Here is a 21,871-nt window from a genome sequence, read left to right on the forward strand (position 1 = left end):
CACTAATTGGATGCCTGGCAACCTACTGATTCATGAGTTGAAAGGGGGTAAAATATTATTTAGAAGCTACACATGCAGGCAGGTAACTTAATGTTACTGGACACGTTTTCCCCAAGCGCCTGTCCTCTGATCTTTAGCAAACTATACTTATATGACCTGGTTTATGAATTAATGGAGAGCCAGCTAATCTTTCAGAAGACTTCAATTTACGGTTTTGGTTAAAAGCCCTTCATCCTTCACAAATGAAGACCTGTCTTTCTGGGTTGGTCTAACTCCTTTGCTAGTTAAAAGGTTTCTGTGTCTTTAAGAGGAGGCGGTACCCTGTCAAATAGGCCCTAAAACATAGGCTAAAGGTGCGTGGGGTCCCACCCACTTTCTGTGACGTCTTGTGGCCCGGCTTCTGATTGCCCGCTTCAGACGTCAATCGCGGGGCGTGTGTCTTGCTGGGACACAGTGGAGGTCTAACCTCTGGTTTGCGGAGCGGTCGGGTGTATTCTCCGCTCGCCCCCACGCCCTCGAGGCCCCCGCCGCCCAACCCAACGGCGGATCCAGCCAGTGGCTCCCACGGCGCCCTCCCGCACCGGATCGCTCCTCGCTGGGGCGGGACCTGGCCCGACGGCTCCGGTCACTATGGTCAGTGGTCCTGGGGGGAAGCGGGGAGGAGGAGTGGGAAGGGGGGCGCGGTAGGCGGGGTCGCCGCCGGGGCGCATGTGCACTCGCGGATCGGGGGTCGGGCTCGAGGCTCAGCCCCCAGCTTCAGAGCCGCCGTGTGCGGACCCCTCGGGAATACTGAGTCCGGGCAGGTGCTGGGGACCCTGTCCTTCCTTGGAAAACCTCGGTAGACGGCCAGCGACAGGGACCCAGCCTGACTCCGGGTCCCCCGCCCCCGGCGCGTTTGTCCGGGGAGTCGCCTAGTGCTTGCCCGACGGCGGGGACAGGGAGGCTCCAAGGCTAAGGGTCGCCTCCTTTTTGTTAAGTAGCCCCGGAGTCGGCAGCTCACAGCTCCACCCACACGAGGGCTCAGCCATGAGAGATCTCCCTACTCCCACGCCCCACTACTGGGCCAGGGGGGTGCACGGTGGCCGGACATCCTCTCTGTCCTGCATATCGACCGGAGGGCTTTAGAGTTGGGACTCAGGTCTCAAGTTGTTAGGCACGGAAATGAGGGGGCCAGGCAGAGCTAAGGCTAGAAGAACCCCTGCTTCAGAAAGCGGAAAGAGACCCTCTGAGCCAGGCTAAAACTAGGGCTTTGGCAGATGGGGACACTGAGGTGCAGATGTGGAGGGGCCCAGGACTCATTGTAGTGGACTTGGACTAAACCCAAGTCTCTGGACTCCTACTCCAGTGCTCTTTGCGTTCCATCAGTCCATCTGGGTGTGGTGAAAGACTAAAACTCTTCAACCATCAGCCCCCCTGCCCCTGGGAGCCTGTAGAGAACAAGGGCTGGTGGCCTGGCTTGTGGTCACAGAGCCCTGAGTTCAAATCCCACCTCCACCCCTTGCAAAGAGGCTTTGGTTGGTCGCTCCCCCTCCTCAGTGCTGTTTCGCACATCTGTATAATGGGCCGCCTCGAGGACCACGTGAGGTGATGTGCATGGAGCACTTGGCTCAGGTGATGAGCCGTGGCTTTCCCTGTGACAACAGAGTCCTGGAAATGGGCTTGCACAAGTGCTTGGTTCTTCATACTTGGCCTCCTCCCTCCCATGTCTGGGCAGGGAAGTGGGTCATCACTGCGGGCAGCCACTGAGTTGCAGCACGGGTCAAATCCTGGTCACATTCCGAGTGTGACTTGGGCAGCCAGGTCATCTGAGCCAGCTGCTGCTGGGCGTGGCTGAGGCTTCTGGGGCATCTGGAAGCACCAACTTCCCGCTTCTACCAGTGCCTAAGGGTTTACCTAGCTCTGCTGCTCCTGGAAGGGGGCCCAGGGGTTTCTGTATCACCCACTAGGGAGTGGCCGGAGCTAGGGTAATAATGGGTTTAGCCACCCTGGAGCTGAGGCTGGCATGCCTTCCAGCCACCACCAGGTAGGTGAGAGCATGGTGGGGAGCTGGGCACTGGGACCCGAACTTGTGGCCTTAGTGCTGCACAGTGAGGCCTCTGACTCCATCCTCCTGTCTGCCCTGGAGACCAGAGTAGATGGAGTCAAAGGCATCTTTCGGGGGCTGCCTGGGTGCCTTGGAGAGAGATGAAGTGATTAACTCCTCAAGTTAACTCAGGATGTCTGCCTGGGAATCATGGGAGCATAGGGGTGCCAGAAGCAGTGCAAGATGTGTTCTCTTCGGTTCACTCAGCATTTATTGAGCACCTGCTGTTTGCCAGGCCCCTGGGCTCTGTAGTGGTTTTTTGAGTCTGCATGGTGTGGATGGTGGTGAGTGTGCGTGTGGTGGGCAGAGGAGAATATCTTTGCAAAATATAATGTCTTCTTTCCTTATCCATTTCAAAGTCACTGGGCTAAGCTTGAGGAAGGCTCCTAGACAGAAAATACAGAGGAGTTCCCTGGTGCTCAGTGGGTTAAGGACCCGGTGTTGTCACTGCTATGGTGCAGGTTCAGTCCCTGGCCCAGGAACTTCCACATGCTGTGGGCACAGCCAAATTTAAAAAAAAAAAAAAAAAAAAAAGGGAAAGAAAGAAAACACAGAACCCCTTGGGAAGGCAGTGGCCGGGATAAGGCCAAGGCTTGGGGCTGCCAGTGGCGGGAGGTGTAGGTAGTGAAGGATCTCGTGCTGAAAGGGCATTTGACATTCAGTGAATGGATGAGTGATATGAATAACAAAACCACGGGGCCCTTCGTGCTTTGTTCTTTGGTTTGTCAAACCAGCCCCCAGGAGGCACCTTAGTCGGGCACTCATGAGAAAGACCAGGGGCCTGCCTCTCTCTTAGGAGCTCACTGCCTGTTGGACCAGACAGCACTGGACACAAGCCATTCCTGAGCTACTGGTTGTGACCTAAGAGGCCTGACCAAGGGCTTGGGGAGCACAGCAGGAAGCCCTGTACTCTGAGGAAGCGGGCATGTCAGGGAAGACTTCACAAAGGGGCCTTTTGAACAGGGTGCTGAAGGATGTATAGGAGTGTTCGGAAAGGATTTGAAGAAGAGTATATTCCAGTCGGGGTGGGATAGTGTGCTTACAGGCCTGGAGACGTGGTTAAGCGTGGGATATTCGGTGAACTCTCTCTCAGCAGGATGCAGGGAGCTCAAGGGAGGGAGGAGAGATGAGTCTAGAAAAGCAGGTCAGAATGTGCTGTGAAGGGCTTCGCATGCTGTACTGCGGGGCTTGGGTTTTATTCTGCAAATGTGGTGTCGGGGAGGGCGGACCATAGCATATTCCTGACAAGGAAGAGATGATCCGTCTGGATGGTCTCTGGCAGCGGAATGGACGGAGGGCCAGAAGCAGTCAGGCTGGAGTCCGAGACCAGCTCATCCATCTGTGTTCGCTCATCCACTCGTTATGCATTTTGGGGGGCAGTACTGTGGAATCTGGTCACGGACAGGCAGGCTAAGTCCCTGTCCTCATGGAGCTGACATTCTAGTGGAGGGAGATGGACAGAAGGCAAGTGAACGGGGGAACCCACATGGCAGAGAAGGCTCCGAAGCAGTAAGAGAAGTCAAGGCCGTCGGGGTGGAGAAGGGGCGATTTTAGGGTGGTCAGGGAAGGAGCTTATATCATCTGAGTCACTGAAGAGGCTACAGAGATGCATTCCGCAGGCAGGAAGAGCATGTGCAAAGGTCCTGTGGTAGGGATGGGCGTGTCTTGTTGCAAGAACACAAAGAGGGTCTCCTGGAGCTCAGGAGATTGAGGGGAGCAAGGCAGATGGTGTAGGACCTGGGCAGTTGTCACCCAAAGGTTGAGTCTTTTCCCAGGTGAAGGAAGCATTGGGAGGAACTGGGGCAGGGCGCGCCCTCATCTGGTTCGCATGGTCTGAGCCTATGCCAGCTGCCGTGGGGGATGGTGGGGATGGGGGTGGGAGTGGAAGCCAGGAAGTCGGTGGGCAGGCGCTGGTGCAGCCTCCCTGGGGACAGACAGTGTTGGCTCCAGCCAGACCGAGAGCAGAGCCAACGGGGGAAGAAAAGATGGGAAGCGGCTCCCTGGGCTTCGGCGCAAGCTCTGTCTGGCTGGACGGGCTTTTGAGGATCCGGTGACAAATGGAGGGGGTGTTGGGGGTGGAGGGAGAAAGCAGTTGGGGCACAGGAATTCGGGGGTGCTGGTCAGACATCCTGGTGGCTGGTGGTGTTTGGAGGCTGGAGCTCCAGGGAGAAGTCAGGGCAGGAGAGGAAGACAGGAGGGTCTCTTGAGGAGGAGGGCGTGAGTCCAGGCATCGAAGGAGAGGGGGCCAGTGTCTGAATTCAAGGTCTCTGCAAGGCAGCAGAAATGAATCCAATTAGGAACCATGAGGTTGCGGGTTCGATCCCTGGCCTCGCTCAGTGGGTTAAGGAGCTGGCGTTGCCAGGAGCTGTGGCATGGGCCGGCAGCAACAGCTACGATTAGACCCCTAGCCTGGGAACCTCCATATGCCATGGGTGCGGACCTAAAAGGACAAAAGACAAAAAAAAAAAAAAAAAGGTCTCTGCAAGGCCAGCCATGAACTGCGACCCAAGGCGGGGCGGGGCTCAGATTCAGGGTCTTTGCTGTTTCCTGAGCTGAACAGCAGAACAGGGCGTGGGGGTGATAGGCTAACAGCACTGCAGAGACTCCCATATCTTAAGCCCCAGAGCCTGCAAACAGGGTGCCCCCCACCCCTGGCCCTGCCACAGGGCTTTGCAGGTGTCATGAATTAAGGGTCCTGAAATGGGGAGCGTGCCCTGGGCTACCCAGGTGAGCCAACAATGGGTCCTTATAAGGAAGAAGCAGGAGACTGAGTGAGAAGGAGACGTGATGGTGGGAGGAGGGGATCCTGAGCCAAGAAGTGAAGGTAGCTTCTAGAAGCTGAAGAAGGTAAGGAAGTGAGTTCTCCTGAGAGCCTCCAGCAATGGAAGAGAATAAATCTGGTTGTTTTTAGCCACTGAGTTTGTAACTGGTTATGGCCACAACAGGAAGGCGGTTCACAGCACTAGGTCTCCCCTCAATCTTGGGCCTCCAGATTTTTTTTTTTTTGGTCTTTTCAGGGCCGCACCTGTGGCACATGGAGGTTCCCAGGCTGGGGGTAGAATCAGAGCTGCAGCTGCTGGCCTGCACCACAGCCACAGCCATGGGGGATCCGAGTCACGTCTGCGGCCTACACCACAGCTCACAGCAACTCCAGATCCTTAACCCATTGAGTGAGGCCAGGGATCAAACCCACATCCTCATGGATACTAGTTGGGTTCGTTACTGCTGAGCCACAGTGGAACTCCCTGGTTGCCAGTTGGTTCACTCATCAGTGAAAAATGTTTGATTATTCCAGATATTGGTATATTATAATCATACCCTAAAGTAGACATTTAAAAAGCATTTCCTTCCAGACCCTGCAAACAGCCCACTGTGGACACCCCAGCCCCAGCTTGGCAAGGCCAGGTTCGGAGCCGTGGGGAGCATCTGAAAGTGACAGGATCTCCTGAGAGGGGTGGTTGGCCGAGTTCTGGGCCCTGCCCCTCTGGAGGACGAGCCTGGAGACTCTGGCTCTGCCAGGAGGGAGTTGGTAGCTTGAGATCCGGCCGTGCGGTGAGTTGTGGCTTCTGGGGGCTGGGCCCAGAGTCGGGTCAGCCCCACCAGCAGAGCAGCCTCAGAGGGACGTCGGGCAGGCCATGGGCCAGCATGGCCAGTCGGGGCCCAGGGAAGGCCCCCCAGCACCTCAGTGCCTTGGCTGGGGGTACATACAGATGCACCGAAGGCCACGTTAATCGGGGTTTATAGGCAGAGGCCTGAGTTCCAGGCCTGGCTGTTGAGCCATCAGGAGTGATGACAGGATACACATGAGGATTGTGGGTTCTTTTGGTGGAGGGTGAGAGGGGACAGAAAGGTACCACGTCTCTTGACTACCTTTGAGGTGCTGGGTGACCACGGTCCAAGTATCTCCCTGGATTGTCTCACTGTGTGACCTTAGGCAAATGGCTTGACCTCTCTGGGCTTGAGTTTCCATGTGTAAAACTGAGCTTCTGAGAGACTTAAATAAGATAACCCACAGCACCTGGCTTGCAGAAACTGCCCAGCAGAGGTAACTTCATCGTTCAACAAGTGGTTACGTAGCCCCTGCTGGGGGCCAGCAGCTGTTCCAGGCACTTGGGTTACCATGATAAAAGGGGCAAAGGACCCTGTCCTAGGGAGCTTCATTCTCCTGTTATCTCACCCTCACGAAAGCTCTCAGAAAACGCTGAGCTGTAACTCTTCCAAGAGGGACCCACGGAGAACTTTCAGGAGGGACAGGGGTCTTTGCTTGGATCACATATCATGTTTGGGGACAGACCTTAAAGGCCTGCAGCACGGAGCTGCCAGAGCCCAATCCTTCCAGCTTGGTCCCTGACTGCCCTGAAGTTCTCTGTCACCCCACCATCTCCGGAGGAGTCCTTGGAGATGCTGGCACAGTGCTGGACCAGGGGTCCCACTGGCAGTGGGACCTCTCTATGACTCTGCTTGGTGACATCCTTACCAGAAGCTTTCAGGGCTTCAAATGCCACATCAGGGTGGCAGGATCCATGGACTGGGATAAAGGCGGTAGGCTGGGGTGAACCTGTATTTTTATGTGTCTCGGGCTGGTTGAGGGACCCTTGAGGCTGTGTGGACAGGCTCAGGATCTATAGGGAGGCTTTGGAGGGAAAGGAGGCTTTCCCTGCAATCGGAGGTGGGGGCGTGTGGATGGGGGTTGGGATCAGGTGCAGGGTCGGCAGCACCGAAGTAGGGCTTACGAACTAGTTCTATATTAGGAGAGAAGAGGACTTTCACAAGGACTTGAACTTGGTCTGAACACCAAGCCCACATTCTAGTGCATCAGGCTAGTTCTCAGGGCTGCTGGGGAGGAGCCAGTGTTTGGAGAAACGAGAAACATCCTCTTCTCAGGTTAAAATATATCCTTGACTCCACAGCTGAGAGCTGTTTCCAAGCAGAGGTGCTCTGCCTGGCTTAATTTGCAAATATGCAAACCAGTAAGTTAAGGCCTGACATCCTTTCAGGTGGCCCGATTAGGTCCGACAGGCCAGGCCAGGCCTGTCCTCTTGCCATAACATCCTGGAAGTTTTCAGTCATGATTTAAAGAACACATCACCAGGGAATTCCTGTCGTGGCTCAGTGGTAACAAACCTGACTAGTATTCATGAGGACACAGGTTCAATCCCTGGCCTCGCTCAGTAGGTTAAGGATCCAGTATTGCTGTGAGCTGTGCTGTAGGTCACAGAAGCAGCTCGAGTCCTGCGTTGCTGTGGCTGTGGCATAGGCCAGCGGCTGAGGTTCTGATTCAACCCCTAGCCTGGGAATTTGCATATGCTGCGGGTGCGGCCCTAAAAGACAGAAAAAATAAATAAAAATAAAGAACACATCACCAGTTAGAGTCAGCCAGGGTCAGACCTAGAGTATTGTACCCAATTTATGGGCCAGTAAACTGAGGCTGTTCTTCCATGGGGGTAACCAGGGCTGTGCTGGTGGGGAGGGGAGGGACCACCCAGGCTGACTTGGCTCCCTCTCCACTTGCTAGGCAGGAACTTATAGGTGCTTTAGTAGAAACCTACTCACGCCTCCCAGTGGCCCCGGTAAACCCACCTGGGACCACCAGGGGGCGCTGGAGCTAACCCAAGACCCCATCCCAGGGCAGGATCACCAACCTGGGAGCCGTTTGTCAGGCGTGGTAGATCTTAAATAGTACTGAGCGAAGAAGAAAAGCCATGATATCTGTAGAATAATTTATATGCACATCTAAAACACATGCATAACACAACTCTGTCTCTTTTAAAAAGACATGCATTCCACCTACGCGAGGCCCCTGGGAGAGGCAGATTCACAGGGACAGAAGGTGGAATGGTGGTGGCCAGGGGCCGGGGGCAGGGGGGAAGAGGAGTTAATGCTTCTTTCCCTTGAAGATGATGAAGACGTTCTGGGAAGGGTGGTGGTGACGGTTGCACCACAGTGCGAATGTACTTAATCCCACCGACCTGCACCGTAAACATGGCTATGGGGGTGTGTTTTCAGTACGGTTTGCCACAATTTTAAGAAGACGGACACATACGGAAAGACATGCCATGGGGAATGCCTGTGGCGGGTGGGGGATGGGAACAGGGCTCAGGGATGAAGGGGAAAAGGTGACAAACTCTCATCGGCTGAGACGCCCCCCGCCCCTGCCCCCAAGCCGCTGGTTAACATTTTTCATCTGAATTGACTGTTTTGAGTAGCCTAAGTAAATCTGTCAAAAATGCCAAGTCAGTCCTTCTGTGGCAAGTGGGAACCCTGGGTAAAGCCTCCCGGGCATAAAGCAGGTGTCCCCGTCCTACCTCCTCCTCCCTGCAGTGTTCTCACCGCCAGGGCGAGTTTCTACGTCCTAAGTTCTTATCTCCCATATTTAAGATTAACTCCTTACGCTCCTTTTCACTCCCCCAGTGAATCATCTCAGAAACCACTCATTATAGAAATAGATGATCAACATGGACCTACTCTTACAGCGCAAGGAGCTCTACTGAGTCATCTGGGAAGAGGATCTGAACAAGGGTGGATATGTGTCCATGTCTAACTGGATCACTTAGCTGTACACCTGAAACAAACACAGCACTGGAAATCAACTCTACTCCAATATCAAATAAAAATTAGGAGTTCCGATCCAAACCGTGGCTCAGCCGGAAACAAATCTGACTGGCCCCCCTGAGGATGCAGGTTCGATCCCTGGCCTTGCTCAGCGGGTTCAGGGTCTGGCGTTGCCATGAGCTGTGGTGGAGGCTGGCAGCTCCAGCTCCAATTCGACCCCTAGCCTGGGAACTTGCATATGCCGTGAGTGTGGCCCTAAAAATAAATCATTAAATTAAATTAAATTTAGAAAACTACTCATCAAATAGAACTGATTTTGTGTCCGCCTCCCCCCCCCCCCACCATCTTGCTGGTTTTTGCTTGGGGCGGTCCGGGCACAGGCAACATTCAATACAGCTGCACTATTTTTTAATCAACCTGTTGTTTTCGAAAACCCAAGTCATCATTTTAAGTCAGCTCTATGTAAAAACAAGACTTTTTGCTAGTGAGATAAATAATGGGACTTTGGAATGAAATAAGATGGTGAGTGAGAAGGGGGTTGTCAGGTGGGAACGTATTTTAAAATATTACCTGTCGTCATCTTGCCCTCCCCTCAAAGCAGCAGAGGTGGATTTTATTTTTTTAATTTATTTAATTTATTTATTTTTTTATTTTTTCTGTCTTTTCTAGGGCCACACCTGTGGCATATGGAGGTTCCCAGGCTAGGGGTCTAATTGGAGCTGTGGCTGCCGGCCTACACCACAGCCACAGCAACACGGGATCTGAGCCGCATCTGCAACCTACACCACAGCTCATGGCAACACCAGATCCTTAACCCACTGAGCAAGGCCAGGGATCGAACCCGCAACTTCATGGTTCCTAGTCGGATTTGCTAACCACTGAGCCACGACAGGAACTCCAGAGGTGGATTTTAAAATTTAGAACCTATGGAACCTGTGTATATTTGCTTTATTAGCAAAATTAACTGTACACCAGCCATTAATATTTATTATGTCGATAACGTAAACCTTCCAAGATTTATTTATTTATATTTTAGGGCCACACCCACGGCATATGGAAGTTCTCAGGCTAGGTGTCGAATCAGAGCTGTAGCCACCGGCCTATACCACAGCCACAACAACGCCAGATCTGAACCACGTCTGTACCTATACCACAGCTCATGGCAACGCCGGATCCTTAACCCAGTGAGCGAGACCAGGGATCAAACCTGCATCCTCATGAATGATAGTCAGCTTCGTTTCCACTGAGCCATGATGGGAACTCCAACCTTCCAAGATTTTGAATGGGTCAGACCCTACATTCTTATAAATGTGCCAATGAAGTTAATAAAGCCAGCTTAGTCGAAGTTAAAACAATTGTAGAGTTCCCTGGTGGTGCAGTGGGTTAAGGATCCAGTGTTGTCACTGCTGTGGCTCAGATCACAGCTGTGGTGCCAATTTGGTCCCTGACCTGGAGACATCCACATGCCATGGGTGTGGCCAATAAAAAAGTAAGTAAAACAGGATTGTTTTCTCTTTTATTTTCACCTGAAAATGGAACACTTTTAGGCTCCAATTCAGAGCACGTTTAGTGAGCAGCGTCATCTCGTATGGATACAAAACTAAAATGGAAAAAAAATATCTTTTGAGGTTCCCATCCTGGAGCAGTGGAAATGAATCCAACTAGAAACCATGAGGTTGTTGGTTCGATCCCTGGCTTTACTCAGTGGGTTAAGGATCTGACCGTGCCATGAACTCTGGTGTAGTTCACAGACGAGGCTCAGATCCTACGTTGCTGTGGCCGTGGCGTAGGCTGTAGGTCCCATTGGACCCCTAGCCTGGGAATCTCCATATGCCACGGGCGTGGCCCTAAAAAGCAAAATGAATAAATAAACAAACAAAATTAAAAAAGGAAAAGAAGACCATATCTTTCCTTAGGATTTACTCTCCTAACAACTTTCATATGTAACTGTTCATTTTCTTTATCATGTCATATGTTACATCCCCAGTACTAATTGATCTCATCACCGGAGTTTGGACCTTTGACCGCCTTCTTCCAATTCCCCCTCCTCCTTCCCCTGCCTCTGATAACCACAAATCGGCTCTTTTTTCAATGAGTTTATTTGTAAAATATAACGGACCTGCCACACTGTATGAGTTCCTGTTGCACAGCACGGTGATGCCGGATTTCTCTGCATTTCGATCTCCGCGGTCAGGTTACTCTCACTGAAGATGTTACATCATTACTGACTGTAGTTGCCCCACTGTACATTTCGTAGCCCTGACTCATTTATTTTGCAACGGGACGTTTATCCCTCTTAATCTCCCTTCCCCATTTCTCCCCTCCCCACACCTGCCTCCCCTCTAGCAACCACCTGAGTGTGTTCTGTATATATAACTCTGTTTCTGTTGTGTTACGTTTGCTCATTTTCTCTTTTCGGATTCCGTGATTCCGTGATATCATATGATATTCGTCGTTATCTTCAGTCAGTGTAAGAGTCTCCAGGTCCCTCCATGTTGCTACAAATGGCACTACTCTTTTTTAGGCTGAGCAATATTCCGTTGTATGAATACCCACATCTTTATCCCTCCGTTTATGGATGGCTGTGGGGGTGGCTTCCACACCTTGGCAATTGTAAATAATGCTGCAGTGAACATAGGGGTGCACACATCTTTTCTAATTCGTGCTTTTGTTTTCTTTGGATGATTACCCAGAAGTGGGATTGCTGAGTCATGTTCTATTTTTAATTCTTTGAGGGCCCCGCCTACTGTTCTCCAAGTTGGCTCCAGCACTCTGCATGACCACCAACAGTGCATGAGGCTCCCTGTCCTCCACATCCGCCCCAACATTTGTTATTTGTTGTCTTTTGGACAATAGCCATTCTGACAGGTGTGAGGAAACATCTCTTTGTGGTTTCAATTTGCATTTCTCTGATGATTAGTGATGTTGAGCATCTTCTCGTGGGCCTGTCGGCCACGTGTGTGGCATCTTTGGAAAAATGTCTGTTCGGATCCTCTGTCCATTTTTTAACTGGGTTGTTTGTGTTTTTGGTGTTGAGTTATATGAATTCTTTGTATATTTTGGATATTAACCCTTTATTCAGACATATCATTTGCAGACCCCATCTCCCATTCAGTAGGTGGCCTTTTCCTTTTGTTAAAAATTTCTTTTGCTGTGCAAAATCTTCTTTTTGGGGGAGGTGGGGTGTGGAGCACACATTCATGGCAAGTAGGGATCAAACCTGCACCTTGGCAGCAACCCGAGCCGCTGTAAGGACAATGCCGGATCCTTAACCCACTGCACCACAAGGAAACTCCTGAAGGCCTTTTTAGTTTAAGGTGACCCCATTTGTTTATTTTTGCTTTTGTTTTCCTTGCCTGAGGAGACCTATTCAAGAAAATATTACTAAGCCCAAGGTTGAATAGCAAAATACTGCCCATGTTTTCTTCTAGAAGTTTAATGGTTTCAGGTCTGACATTTAAGTCTTGAAACCATTTGGAACTTACTTTTATGCATTGAGGTATGAGAGTCTATAAAATGCATCCATTCAGAAGTTACAGGACGGTTCCCCTCTCTTGATGGGGCTGATCCTGACTCCCTGCCGGGGACCGTGGCATCCAGGATCCTAGTTGGGCACGTGCACCTGCTTCTGTCGGGGTGGGGGGGGGGAGAGTAACAGTCGCTGCGTCCTGCAGCCAGCAGTTCAGAGGTTTCTCCTTGGTCCGAAAGCCCAGCAGCCGCTTTTGAAATTGTCACAGCTTCACCTCTTTTGTCTTTCAGAGTGAAACACCTTTCAACCTAATATCAGAAAAATGTGACATTCTCTCAATTCTTCGGGATCATCCTGAAAACAGGATTTACCAGAGGAAGATCCAGGTAAGGCAGGGGGTCAGGAGGAGGGGAGCCTGGGTGAAATGGGCTGGAGGTGGGAGCAGAGAAAAAGGTACCACTTGGAAGACAAAAAGGCTTCCCATTTGGATCAGGTTCCTGGGCAAATTAAAGGCCTCTCAGAATATCGTGATGTTGGGCATTTGCCTTGGTGATAAATCCTTTAGTTGCAAAAACAAAAAAACGAAAAACAAAGGGCATTTTTTGGCACTCTCCTGAGTGCTTCCTTTACTCGTGAGACCTCATTACACCACTGCAACATCAGGACTTGTATTACCCACATTTTACAGCTGAGGGAGCTGAGGCCTGGAAGTCGAATGGCAGGTGCACAGTCTTACAGCTCACGTGGGGATGAGCGGCTGTTTGGACCAGGCAGCCCTGGTCTCATGAAAGCTGCATTCATCACCACTCTGCCAGGGCACCTCCCACTCTAGCCAGAGGTTGCCAGCAGGAGGCAGGGACAGTCAGAGGACACGGGCCACAGGAGGAGCCTGAGGGGCCCCCTCTCCCCGCCTCGTTGCACTTCGGCAGGACTGTCCCCTGCAGCTGCAGGGAGCACTTCTTGGGGCAGGAGCAAGGGCTGGGCAGCACACCGACTCTCGTGTCCCCTGGAGCCTCCTTGGGGACTAAGATGGTTTCCCAGGAAAGCTTCCCTCCAGGGGCCCCGTCAGCTCCAAGCCTGCTCATCGCTATGGTGGGAGCAGGGACTCCCTGACCCCTTGAAAGGCAGGCCCACGAGGCACCCGAGGGGCCTCCGTTTCAGTGGGAAACTGACAGCGAGGAGCAGAGCTGGAGGGGGCTCTGAGGGACCTTTGAAGGACGGGCCAGACTGCTTGGGGATGTCTGAGGAGGCCTTTCCTACCGATGCTGTAGACGCCTGGCCCGCCTGGCAGCCAGGCCCAGCCTTGCTGCTTCTGCTCCTCTCAGTGCCACTCCTCCAGGAAGTCTTCCTGGACTTCTGAAGTCTGATGAAGATGCCACTGGCTCGTGGTACCCCGGGGCTTCCCTGTCCCCCTGTCGGGATCAGCTAACTGTCCACCTGTAGACCGTGGACTCTAGGCCGCCACAGGCGAGGTGGGGCCCCTGTTCACACTCAGTGCCTGACATGGGACCCACTCTGTGTTTTTATTTTCGGGGGATGAATAGAGTTGGGACACTGTGAAGGGCAGCCAGTCTGTGAGGAGGGAGCAGGTGTTCATGGGGGAGGCGGGGTGCTGTTGGCACAGTCACCCTCCTGTCCTTCTGTCCCCTGCAGGAACTCAGCAAAAGGTTCACCGCGATCCGCAAGACCAAGGGAGATGGGAACTGCTTCTACCGGGCCTTGGGCTACTCGTACCTGGAGTCCCTGCTGGGGAAGAGCAGGGAGATCCTCAAGTGAGTGCAGCACCGGGACGCCGGCCGGGCTCCCGGGCTCCCAGGCTTCCAGGCTGCGTTTTCTGCTACCTCTGCCCAGAAGCTCCCCAAGGGCTTTTCTTGGGCACAGCCTGGCAGCGGCACTGATGCTAGGGGATGCCCAGCTGCCCACTGTGGTGGAGGTGGGGCAGCCCAGGGGCTGGCTGGGGATGGACCAGTGAGCTGGTGGGCTTTTTCAGCCCTCTGGTTCGAGGGTGCCCAGGTGCGTTGCCTTGGGTGTGTTCTCGAAGACTCGCTCCAAGAAGAGAGCAAAGAAGTGTTGCCCTGTGGTTCTGGATAACTTCAGCTGACCTTGGTGTGTCTGCTGGTCAGCCTGGATCTGGGGTTGGTGCTGTCCAAGGTCCCTCTGTCCCCACAGTGATCCTCCTCAGCCCCTCAGGTGTTGGCTTCACTTGGGGCCTCCCATCCGTCTTTGGTACAAACCAGCGGATCTTCTGCAGATGCAGATTCCAACTGAGTAGGTTCCGCATTTCACATTTCCCATGAGCTCCCCGGAGAAGCCGTGCTGCTGGGCCTCAGAACACACTTGGAGTAGCAAGGAGCGAACCTTGGATGGACCCTTAGAAGATTCGATGGAGGCCCCAGGCCTCCGCATGAGGCACCCTCCCACACGCACGCTCCAGGACGGTGCGGTGTGGCGAAAGGTCACAGAGCGCCTGAGGTTGCTCCGTGGACCCCGGTGGCAGGTTTCTGTCCTCCCCTCCTTCTAGGGCACCCCCTCCCTGCAGTCACTGCAACTGGGTGCCACACACACAGGCGGTGTGGTGGGCCCTGGGGATGCAACAGCAAACGAGATAACTCCCTGCCCGTGGAGCTTGCATCCCAACCGAAGATGGGCAGGAGGTTCGGACAGCATTTGATGTGTCAGATGGTGAAGTCAGGCAGGGAAGGAAGCCACGTCGTCCAGGGGGAGGGGATGCAGTTTTAGGGAGGGGCTGGGGAGGCTGTGGGCGCAGGCGGGGCAGGGCCTCCTGGGCCTTAAGAAGGGTCTTGAATGTCAGCCTGAGTGAGATGGAGCCACAGAGGGTTTAGCAGAGCAAAGGGCCTGACCTGCAGCTGCCGTGTGCAGGATACACCAGGCGCATGCGCCAAAGAGCAGCAGCGGCTGGGGTCCAGGAGGGCCCGAAGGAGAGGTTGAGATGGTGGCGTGAGCAGGTCGAGAGAAGTGAGCTGATTCCAGATGCACCCGTGGCTGGGGTGGGGTGGGGTGTGTGAGCGGAGAGAGGAGTCAAGGGTGACTGCCTGATATTTGGCCTGAGAGTTACCTGGATGGGGAAGCCACCTGCTGCACAGGGAGGCAGGGATGCAGGATTGGGAGCTCGACTTTGCGATGCTGAGTTCGAATTGGGCCACCCAAGTGGGGGCCAGCGGGAAGTAAGAGGCTGGTGCTACCCATTCTGTAGATGAGTAAACCGAGCCTCGGGAAGGTTAATGACTTGCCCAAGGTCACACTAAAGCAGTGTGCTGCTGAGAGGGCCTGCGCTCCAAGTTCTGATGCCAAACTCCTCCCTGTTCCTCTCCTCGTAGGGGTGGGAGTCCTTCGTTCCCCACGACCTGGGTCTCCTTGACCCAGTGCTGGCACAATGGGTCGGCGGCCACTGGTGAGGAATGAGCGTGTGGATGCGGAGGGGGTGTAGAGGCACATGGCCAGGGAGGGGAAGGAGTGATGGCAGGAGAGCCGGAGGCAGAGCTGTGCACATCACAGCCTCACAGGGACAGGGACAGAGGCGCCCCTCGTGGAGGCCTGTTGCCATCACCCGTGCTGCACAGAAGGGGCACCTCCGGCCCAGAGCTGGAGAGCGACTTAGCGGGGCTGCAACTTGGCAGAGCGTTCCTTCCCATACCGGCCCAGCCAGATTCTCGGCCCGCTGGCAGTGGCGGGGTGGCGGGGCGGGGGAGCGCCCCTCCTTCCTGGTTAGGTGACTGCATGCCACACGCACCACCCACCGCACCGCCCCTCTCCCTGAGGCTCAGCCTCACAGGCCTAGACCAGGTACTAGGTCTCCACTACTCAACTGTGTCCCCAAGGGTACCAGGACAGGTCCCAGAGGGGAACAGGCCAGTAGGGGGCCTGCGCTGGGAGCACAGACAAAGCAGGGGTCACGGGAGCAGGTCTCGGGGGATGGTCAGTGCTCGCAAAGGTTTAACGGCTGCTGGGCAGGGAGCCCTGACGGGCCGTTAGTTGATTTGTGTGGTACACGCGACAGGATTTTTTTTCCCCCAGTGATCATGGGGTCACTGAGCCGGGAGCTGATACATAACACACTCCATAGTGCAAATTGTATATCCCTATCCACACACTATAGACAAAGACAACCTCGAGAGCACAGATTATAATGTTTTAAAACTCGTTTTAACACCTGGATGGCAGAATGCTAAATTTAAGTTAGCTTTCAGGAGCGGGTACCAAACCGCACTAGCGCACCTCTGAGAAGCATCCCTGGCCGAGGTAACAGCAGGTGCTAAGGGGTGAGAATGTGCCTGGGGAATGGCTGTGGGGCGTGAGGGAGGCTGCGGGACTGGAGGTGGGGGGTAGTGAGCTTGGCAGAGGAAGAAGGCCTCTAAGGTCCCTGTGGAGAAGGGACCAGGAGCGAGGGAAGGTTGAGTGTGGCCAGGGCCAGAGATGGTGAGGACATGCTGAGTACCCTGCGGACAGGACGGAGGGACAGAGTCGAGAGATCTTTGAAAGGCAGAGTTAACATCATCTGGGGTTTGGCGGTGGTTGCTCAGTTTCCTCATCTGTGAAATGGGTGCGCTACCCACCACCTGTGATTGTACAGAGGACAAATCCATGTGTGGTCCATGGGGAAGTGCTTTGAAAGGCAGAAAAGTCCTTCACCTGTTTGTGACATGCACCCTCTCAGGTGTGTGGGTGGGGGCTGGGGGGCTGAGAGTGGATGACAGTCACTGGTCACGCAGGTCGCAGCAGTCCCCCCACCTCATTCCCGTGAGCATGTCTTCCCCTTTCAGGTTTAAAGAGCGTGTCCTGCAGACCCCAAACGACCTTCTGGCTGCTGGCTTTGAGGAGCACAAGTTCCAGAACTTCTTTAATGCTGTGAGTTAAGCTGGGCACAATGGCTGAGGGACCAGGGCCTTCCTCGCTGGCAGAGTAGACAGACAGGAGCTGGCACTGGCTGGAGTCCTCTCATGGCCCATGGCCTGTGGTTGTGCCTCTCTTGTTCCTCCCAGCTGGGAAGGACTGGAGGTTCTTCCTGCACGTGGGGACATCAAGGGGACAGGGGTCCCAGGGCCCTGGCCTCCCTCTGGGAAGAGGCACCTGCTTTGGGGAAGTAGCTCTCGGGCTGGAAGCTCCTCCCGGCCTCACTCCGCCCACTCCCTCCCCACCCCACTCCCCTAGCCCCGCTGTGAAGCGAGAGGAGCCGGAGGACTCACCTCTCATCTGTACAGAAGCCCCAGCCTCGGCCTTGAGGGAGCCTCCAACGGCATCCTCAGATGGGCCTCCGGGTAAGGGACTCATTACAAAGTGTCCCTAACCCTGTTGCTTGGCTCTGGTGGGATCTCTGATTGATTTGGGTGCTTTAACCTGAGGATCTAAAGCCAGAAATGCAGGGAGGGAGGGGCGGGGCCTGTCCCCGGGCTGATGGTGGCCGGGGTGCAGTTTTACAGCGTGGTGGAGCTGGTGGAGAAGGACGGCTCCGTGTCCAGCCTGCTGAAGGTGTTCAACGACCAGAGCTCCTCGGACCGAATCGTGCAGTTCCTGCGCCTGCTCACCTCAGCCTTCATCAGGAACCGCGCGGACTTCTTCCGACACTTCATCGACGAGGAGATGGACATCAGAGACTTCTGCACTCACGTAGGTCCTGGGCCCAGCCCTCTCTCCTTAGGAGACTTCAGCACCAGCACTCCCTAACCAGGGGACTTGGGTGTCAAGCCTACACCGCCATGCAGAGAGCACTAGATTAGCAAGCCCAAAAGATCCTCCCGGAGTGGGGCTCTGGGCAAGTCACTTTCCCTCTCTGGGTGTCAAGCTTCCCCATCTGAGAAGTAAGGGTTTTGGACTGAACTGTTCACAAAACTGCAGAGAAGCAACCGCAGAGTCACATTTGCCCTAAGACGTGTTTTGTTTTATGATGTACGGTATTTACCTGAAAGAGTGGCCAACACTTAAACACTGGGCCATTTTTGTATGAATGTTTGGATTTCTCTGGAAACATCGATCTAGCTCCCCAGGCCTTTTCTTGTATGACCACAGTCAGCAGGATCTAAGTGGCAAGTGCCCTAGCTCCTGCGACACGCCAGCCAGCTCGCAGCCGTCTGTCTCTCCACTGACTCACTCGCTAGCTCTCTGTAGGCACGGAAGCTTGAGATCCCCTTGTGACAGAGTCCCTCCCTGCGCCAGGATTCTCTGATTATGTGCGTTAGGAAGCCAGAGCTGAAACTCTTGCTCCTCTTTCCAGATTCCTCAGCGTGTCTCTTTTCACACAGAACTAGGGGTTGAGAATCAAAAAAAGATCAAGATTCGAGCCTTGCAATTCTGGCTATTTGTTACCTCCTCACTGAGCCTGGGTCTCCTCCTCTGAAAAATGCAGGTGTCAACATCTGCCTCATGGGTGGTTGTGGATTTTATTTCCCAGCGCAGAGGTTTTGACCTAGGACCATAAAAGCCAGGGTTGGACTTTTCACTTGCCCTCTGCCAGGCTTCCCTCCTCAACTGGGTTTTTCTTTCGTTTTGGCCTCTGCAGGAAGTGGAGCCCATGGCCATGGAGTGTGACCACATCCAGATCACAGCCCTGTCCCAGGCACTGAACATTGCCTTGCAGGTGGAGTATGTGGACGAAATGGACACGGCCCTGAACCACCACGTGTTCCCCGAGGCCGCCATCCCTTCCGTTTACCTGCTCTATAAAACATCCCACTACAACATCCTTTACGCAGCCGATAAACGTTGATTAATTTTGGGCCATGCAGTGGAGCCTGTCACCTAATGGGACTGCATTCTGAATGGAACATCATGGCTTTGCAATTTTTTAAGCGATTTAGACTGTAGTTAAAAATGTGCAGCCTTTGGGTCAACATCACTGGGAATAAGGCCTACTCCCTATGGACTGTTGGTAACTTGGTGATATTTTTAATATTTATTTTCAAGGAGGAACAAATATTTTCTAACCCTGGGGTAGGAAGCCAGAACTCCTGGCTCTACTCTCAGTCCCCTGAGACCTTGCGTAGGACACCTCCCCTCTCTGGGCCCTTTTGAGGAGGTTCCTGCCACTGTTGACATCCTGTTGGATAAAAATGGGGTCCTCTGGTTTCTTTTCACGAGGGGCAGCGCCTCCCTCTTCTGGGAGGAAAAGCTCAAGGTCAGCTGTCTTAAGTGACGTAACCAGTTCTATAAAAAAAGTCAACTCAAGCGGCTCTTGGACTGGACTTCGGTGGATGGAGCGCTGAAGCTAACTTGAGTACGAGGGCTTCGGTGTACTCCCAGCCGTTCACAATGGAGTGTTTTCTTCCCCCTCACTTGAGAAATAAGAGGCTTTTATGCCAGAGTCTAGAAAGGAGCCTGTAGCCGTCTGCATGAAGCCTCTACCTCCCTCAAGGCCAGGGCCGTCCCACCTGGACAGAGGCTTGAGAAAGACTAGGGTCTGGGACCAAGAAGCTGCCTCGTCAACCCCAGCACATCCTGGATGGAGACTTGAGACACTCGGGCAGGTGGAGACATGGACCGGCACCGGCAGCCGCAGGCCCCAGCTGAGCAGAGCAGACGTCTTTTGAGGCTACCACTGGCTTCCTTCCCCTTTCCCCCTGTCTGGTTTATGGGCTGCTGAGAGGTTAGGTGGGAAGAACAGAGCTGCATGGAGGAGACTGGCAGTGGGGGAGACCACCACTGTGGACACTGCCTGGTAGCCAGGAGTGTCTGGCCAGTCTCCTTGTTCATCTACCTGGACACGGCCCTTCACCTCCTCACCTTGCTGCCTCGGGGCCTCGAGGAGCCCTGGCTGGGCTGGGGCACAGCCAGCAAGCTCTCTTCCTCTGTGGGGGTGGGGGGTGGGGGGTGGAATTGCCCCTTGGGGTGGGCACTTCCTTGATGGAAGGCCTTCTCATAGGAGCACCGGGTAACAGACTGCTCCCAGTCCATACACACGCCAGACTCTCATCACTCTTCCGCCTTTGTGAAGTCCGACGTCAGGGTGCTTTTAGTCTCAGGCAGGGACCCAGGTTCCCACATGGCCCTTGGCTGGAATCGGGACCCAAGGGCTCAAGCTAAGTGACTGTCACTTTTTCACAGGAATGTATATCTGCCCCTCATCTCTTAACTGGCTCAGTGTCCCGCCTTGCTGTGACAAGTGCACCGAAGAGTGGGGGTAACACGCTCCCTGATTTGTCAGCATCACAATCCCTGTTTCCAAACAGGGACCGAGCTCAAGCTCGGCTGCCCTGTGGGCTTGTGAGAGGGGTCCTGGGCCTCCGGCTGGGCTCTCGAGCACAGCGTCATCGGCACTGACTGCCACCGAACAGCACTCAGGGCGAGTGCGCATTTACAAAAGCAGAGCTTTTTCTTTGGCAGACAGGCTGCAGAAAGTCCCCCAAGATGTGTCTAGGCAGTGCTTCCAGGCCAAGAGCCTGCCAGTGCTCAGAGGGGACTCTCCTTCCCCTCTGAAGAGAGCCTATCAGTTTAGTATCACTGCTCAAGAGAGGCAGGCTGTTTTCATGACCTTGTCCTCTGCTCTCCCACTTTTCACAAAACCACTGGCCAAATCCAAACTGCTGTTTTCCCTTCACTGTGGAGGAAAAGGAGTGGCAGGATGCAGAGGAACTTTAGCTTAGTCAAAATCCAGTCACCTGCAGGCGTGCCCTTGCTTGTCTACAGCAGCCAGTCACGCCGGGGATCACACTTCGTGGTGATTCTCCACCTGCCCCACAAAGCCTTCTCTTTCCAGACCAAAAGCTGGAAGGAGACTTTATAAATCAGTGTGAACGGTTAGCAACAAAAAGAACTGTTGTTCTGGCTTTTGGTTCCTATTTTAAGCACAAAGGAGCTTTGGAAACAGGCTGCCTGAGTTCAAATCTCAACTTTATCATTAACTATGTGACCTCAGCCAAGTCACTTCAGCTCCCAGAGTTCCAATGCCCACATTAGTGAAATGGAGACAGTACCAACACATCACAGGATTACTGGTTCAAGTGCAACGAGATTACGTGTGGAAACAATTTTAAGAGCTGACACACAGTGAGTGCCCTCCAAATGGGAAGCATCTCCCCTTCCGTGTCCCATGGGATGCAGCGGAATGTTGCAAGAAACACACCAGCTTGGCAGTGGCACTGTGGTTCCCCCAAAGAGTAGGAATAAGTTTGCAGACCAAACACACTCCTATGAGCAAAAATGGGGCAGGGGCTGCAGCTCAGTGAGGGGCTCCCTAGAGGCCCCTGACCCGGTGGGATGTAGGCCAGGCAGTTGGTGAAAACGTTCTCCTAGCATTAAAACAGTTTCTGGAAATTTTGTCCTGGCTTCTTAGTAGTTGGTACCTGCATGCAGTGAAGATTACTGTTCCTATCCCACAGGGCTTGTTTGTGTGAATGGATTAGCAGGGGCAGGCATGTCCTTGGTTAGTTAAAGGACCAGATGCTCAGGAAATTCTGCCCTTGAGCGGAGCTGGAGGTGCCAAAGGAACCAGAGGCCTCACCAAAGCTTCACCTGATCAGGTCAGAGAACTGCCTGGGAGGCTGGCCCTATCTTTTAAAACCTACCTCTCTGTGGAGTTCCCATTGTGGCTCAGTGGGTTAGGAACCTGACAAGTATCCACAAAGATGTGGGTTTGATATGTGGCCTTGCTCAGTGGGTTAAGGATGTGGCGCTGTCACAAGCTGTGGCGTAGGTGTGGCTGTGGTGTAGGCTGACAGCTGTGGCTCTGACTGACCCCTAGCCTGGGAACCTCCATATGCTGCGGGCGTGGCCCTGAAAAGCAAAACAAACACACACAACCAACCCAGCTCTTTACC

General features: G+C 53.8%; 1 protein-coding gene across 1 annotated transcript; it reads left to right on the forward strand.

Annotated features, from left to right (window-relative positions):
* Positions 1-422: 422 nt before the first annotated feature.
* On the forward strand, positions 423-21,368 carry OTUB2 (OTU deubiquitinase, ubiquitin aldehyde binding 2). The gene is made up of 6 exons (XM_001925368.5): positions 423-633; positions 12,395-12,490; positions 13,758-13,876; positions 16,886-16,970; positions 17,535-17,729; positions 18,619-21,368. The coding sequence occupies exons 1-6, from the start codon at positions 631-633 to the stop codon at positions 18,823-18,825; spliced, it is 705 nt and encodes a 234-aa protein (XP_001925403.1). The 5' UTR covers positions 423-630; the 3' UTR covers positions 18,826-21,368.
* Positions 21,369-21,871: the final 503 nt, after the last annotated feature.

Source organism: Sus scrofa, chromosome 7, assembly GCF_054392235.1.
Source record: "Sus scrofa isolate SSC_HxYL_T2T_F1_AM1 chromosome 7, Sscrofa_HxYL_maternal_Yorkshire_Landrace_v2.0, whole genome shotgun sequence".
NCBI classification, from domain to species: domain Eukaryota; kingdom Metazoa; phylum Chordata; class Mammalia; order Artiodactyla; family Suidae; genus Sus; species Sus scrofa.

What these genes read in the sequence shown, in the direction of transcription:
- OTUB2 (XM_001925368.5), top strand. An exon ending in AAGAGCAGGGAGATCCTCAA is followed by an intron (nt 13,877 to 16,885) that starts GTGAGTGCAGCA and finishes TTCCCCTTTCAG; the next exon opens with GTTTAAAGAGCGTGTCCTGC. An exon ending in TCAGAGACTTCTGCACTCAC is followed by an intron (nt 17,730 to 18,618) that starts GTAGGTCCTGGG and finishes TGGCCTCTGCAG; the next exon opens with GAAGTGGAGCCCATGGCCAT.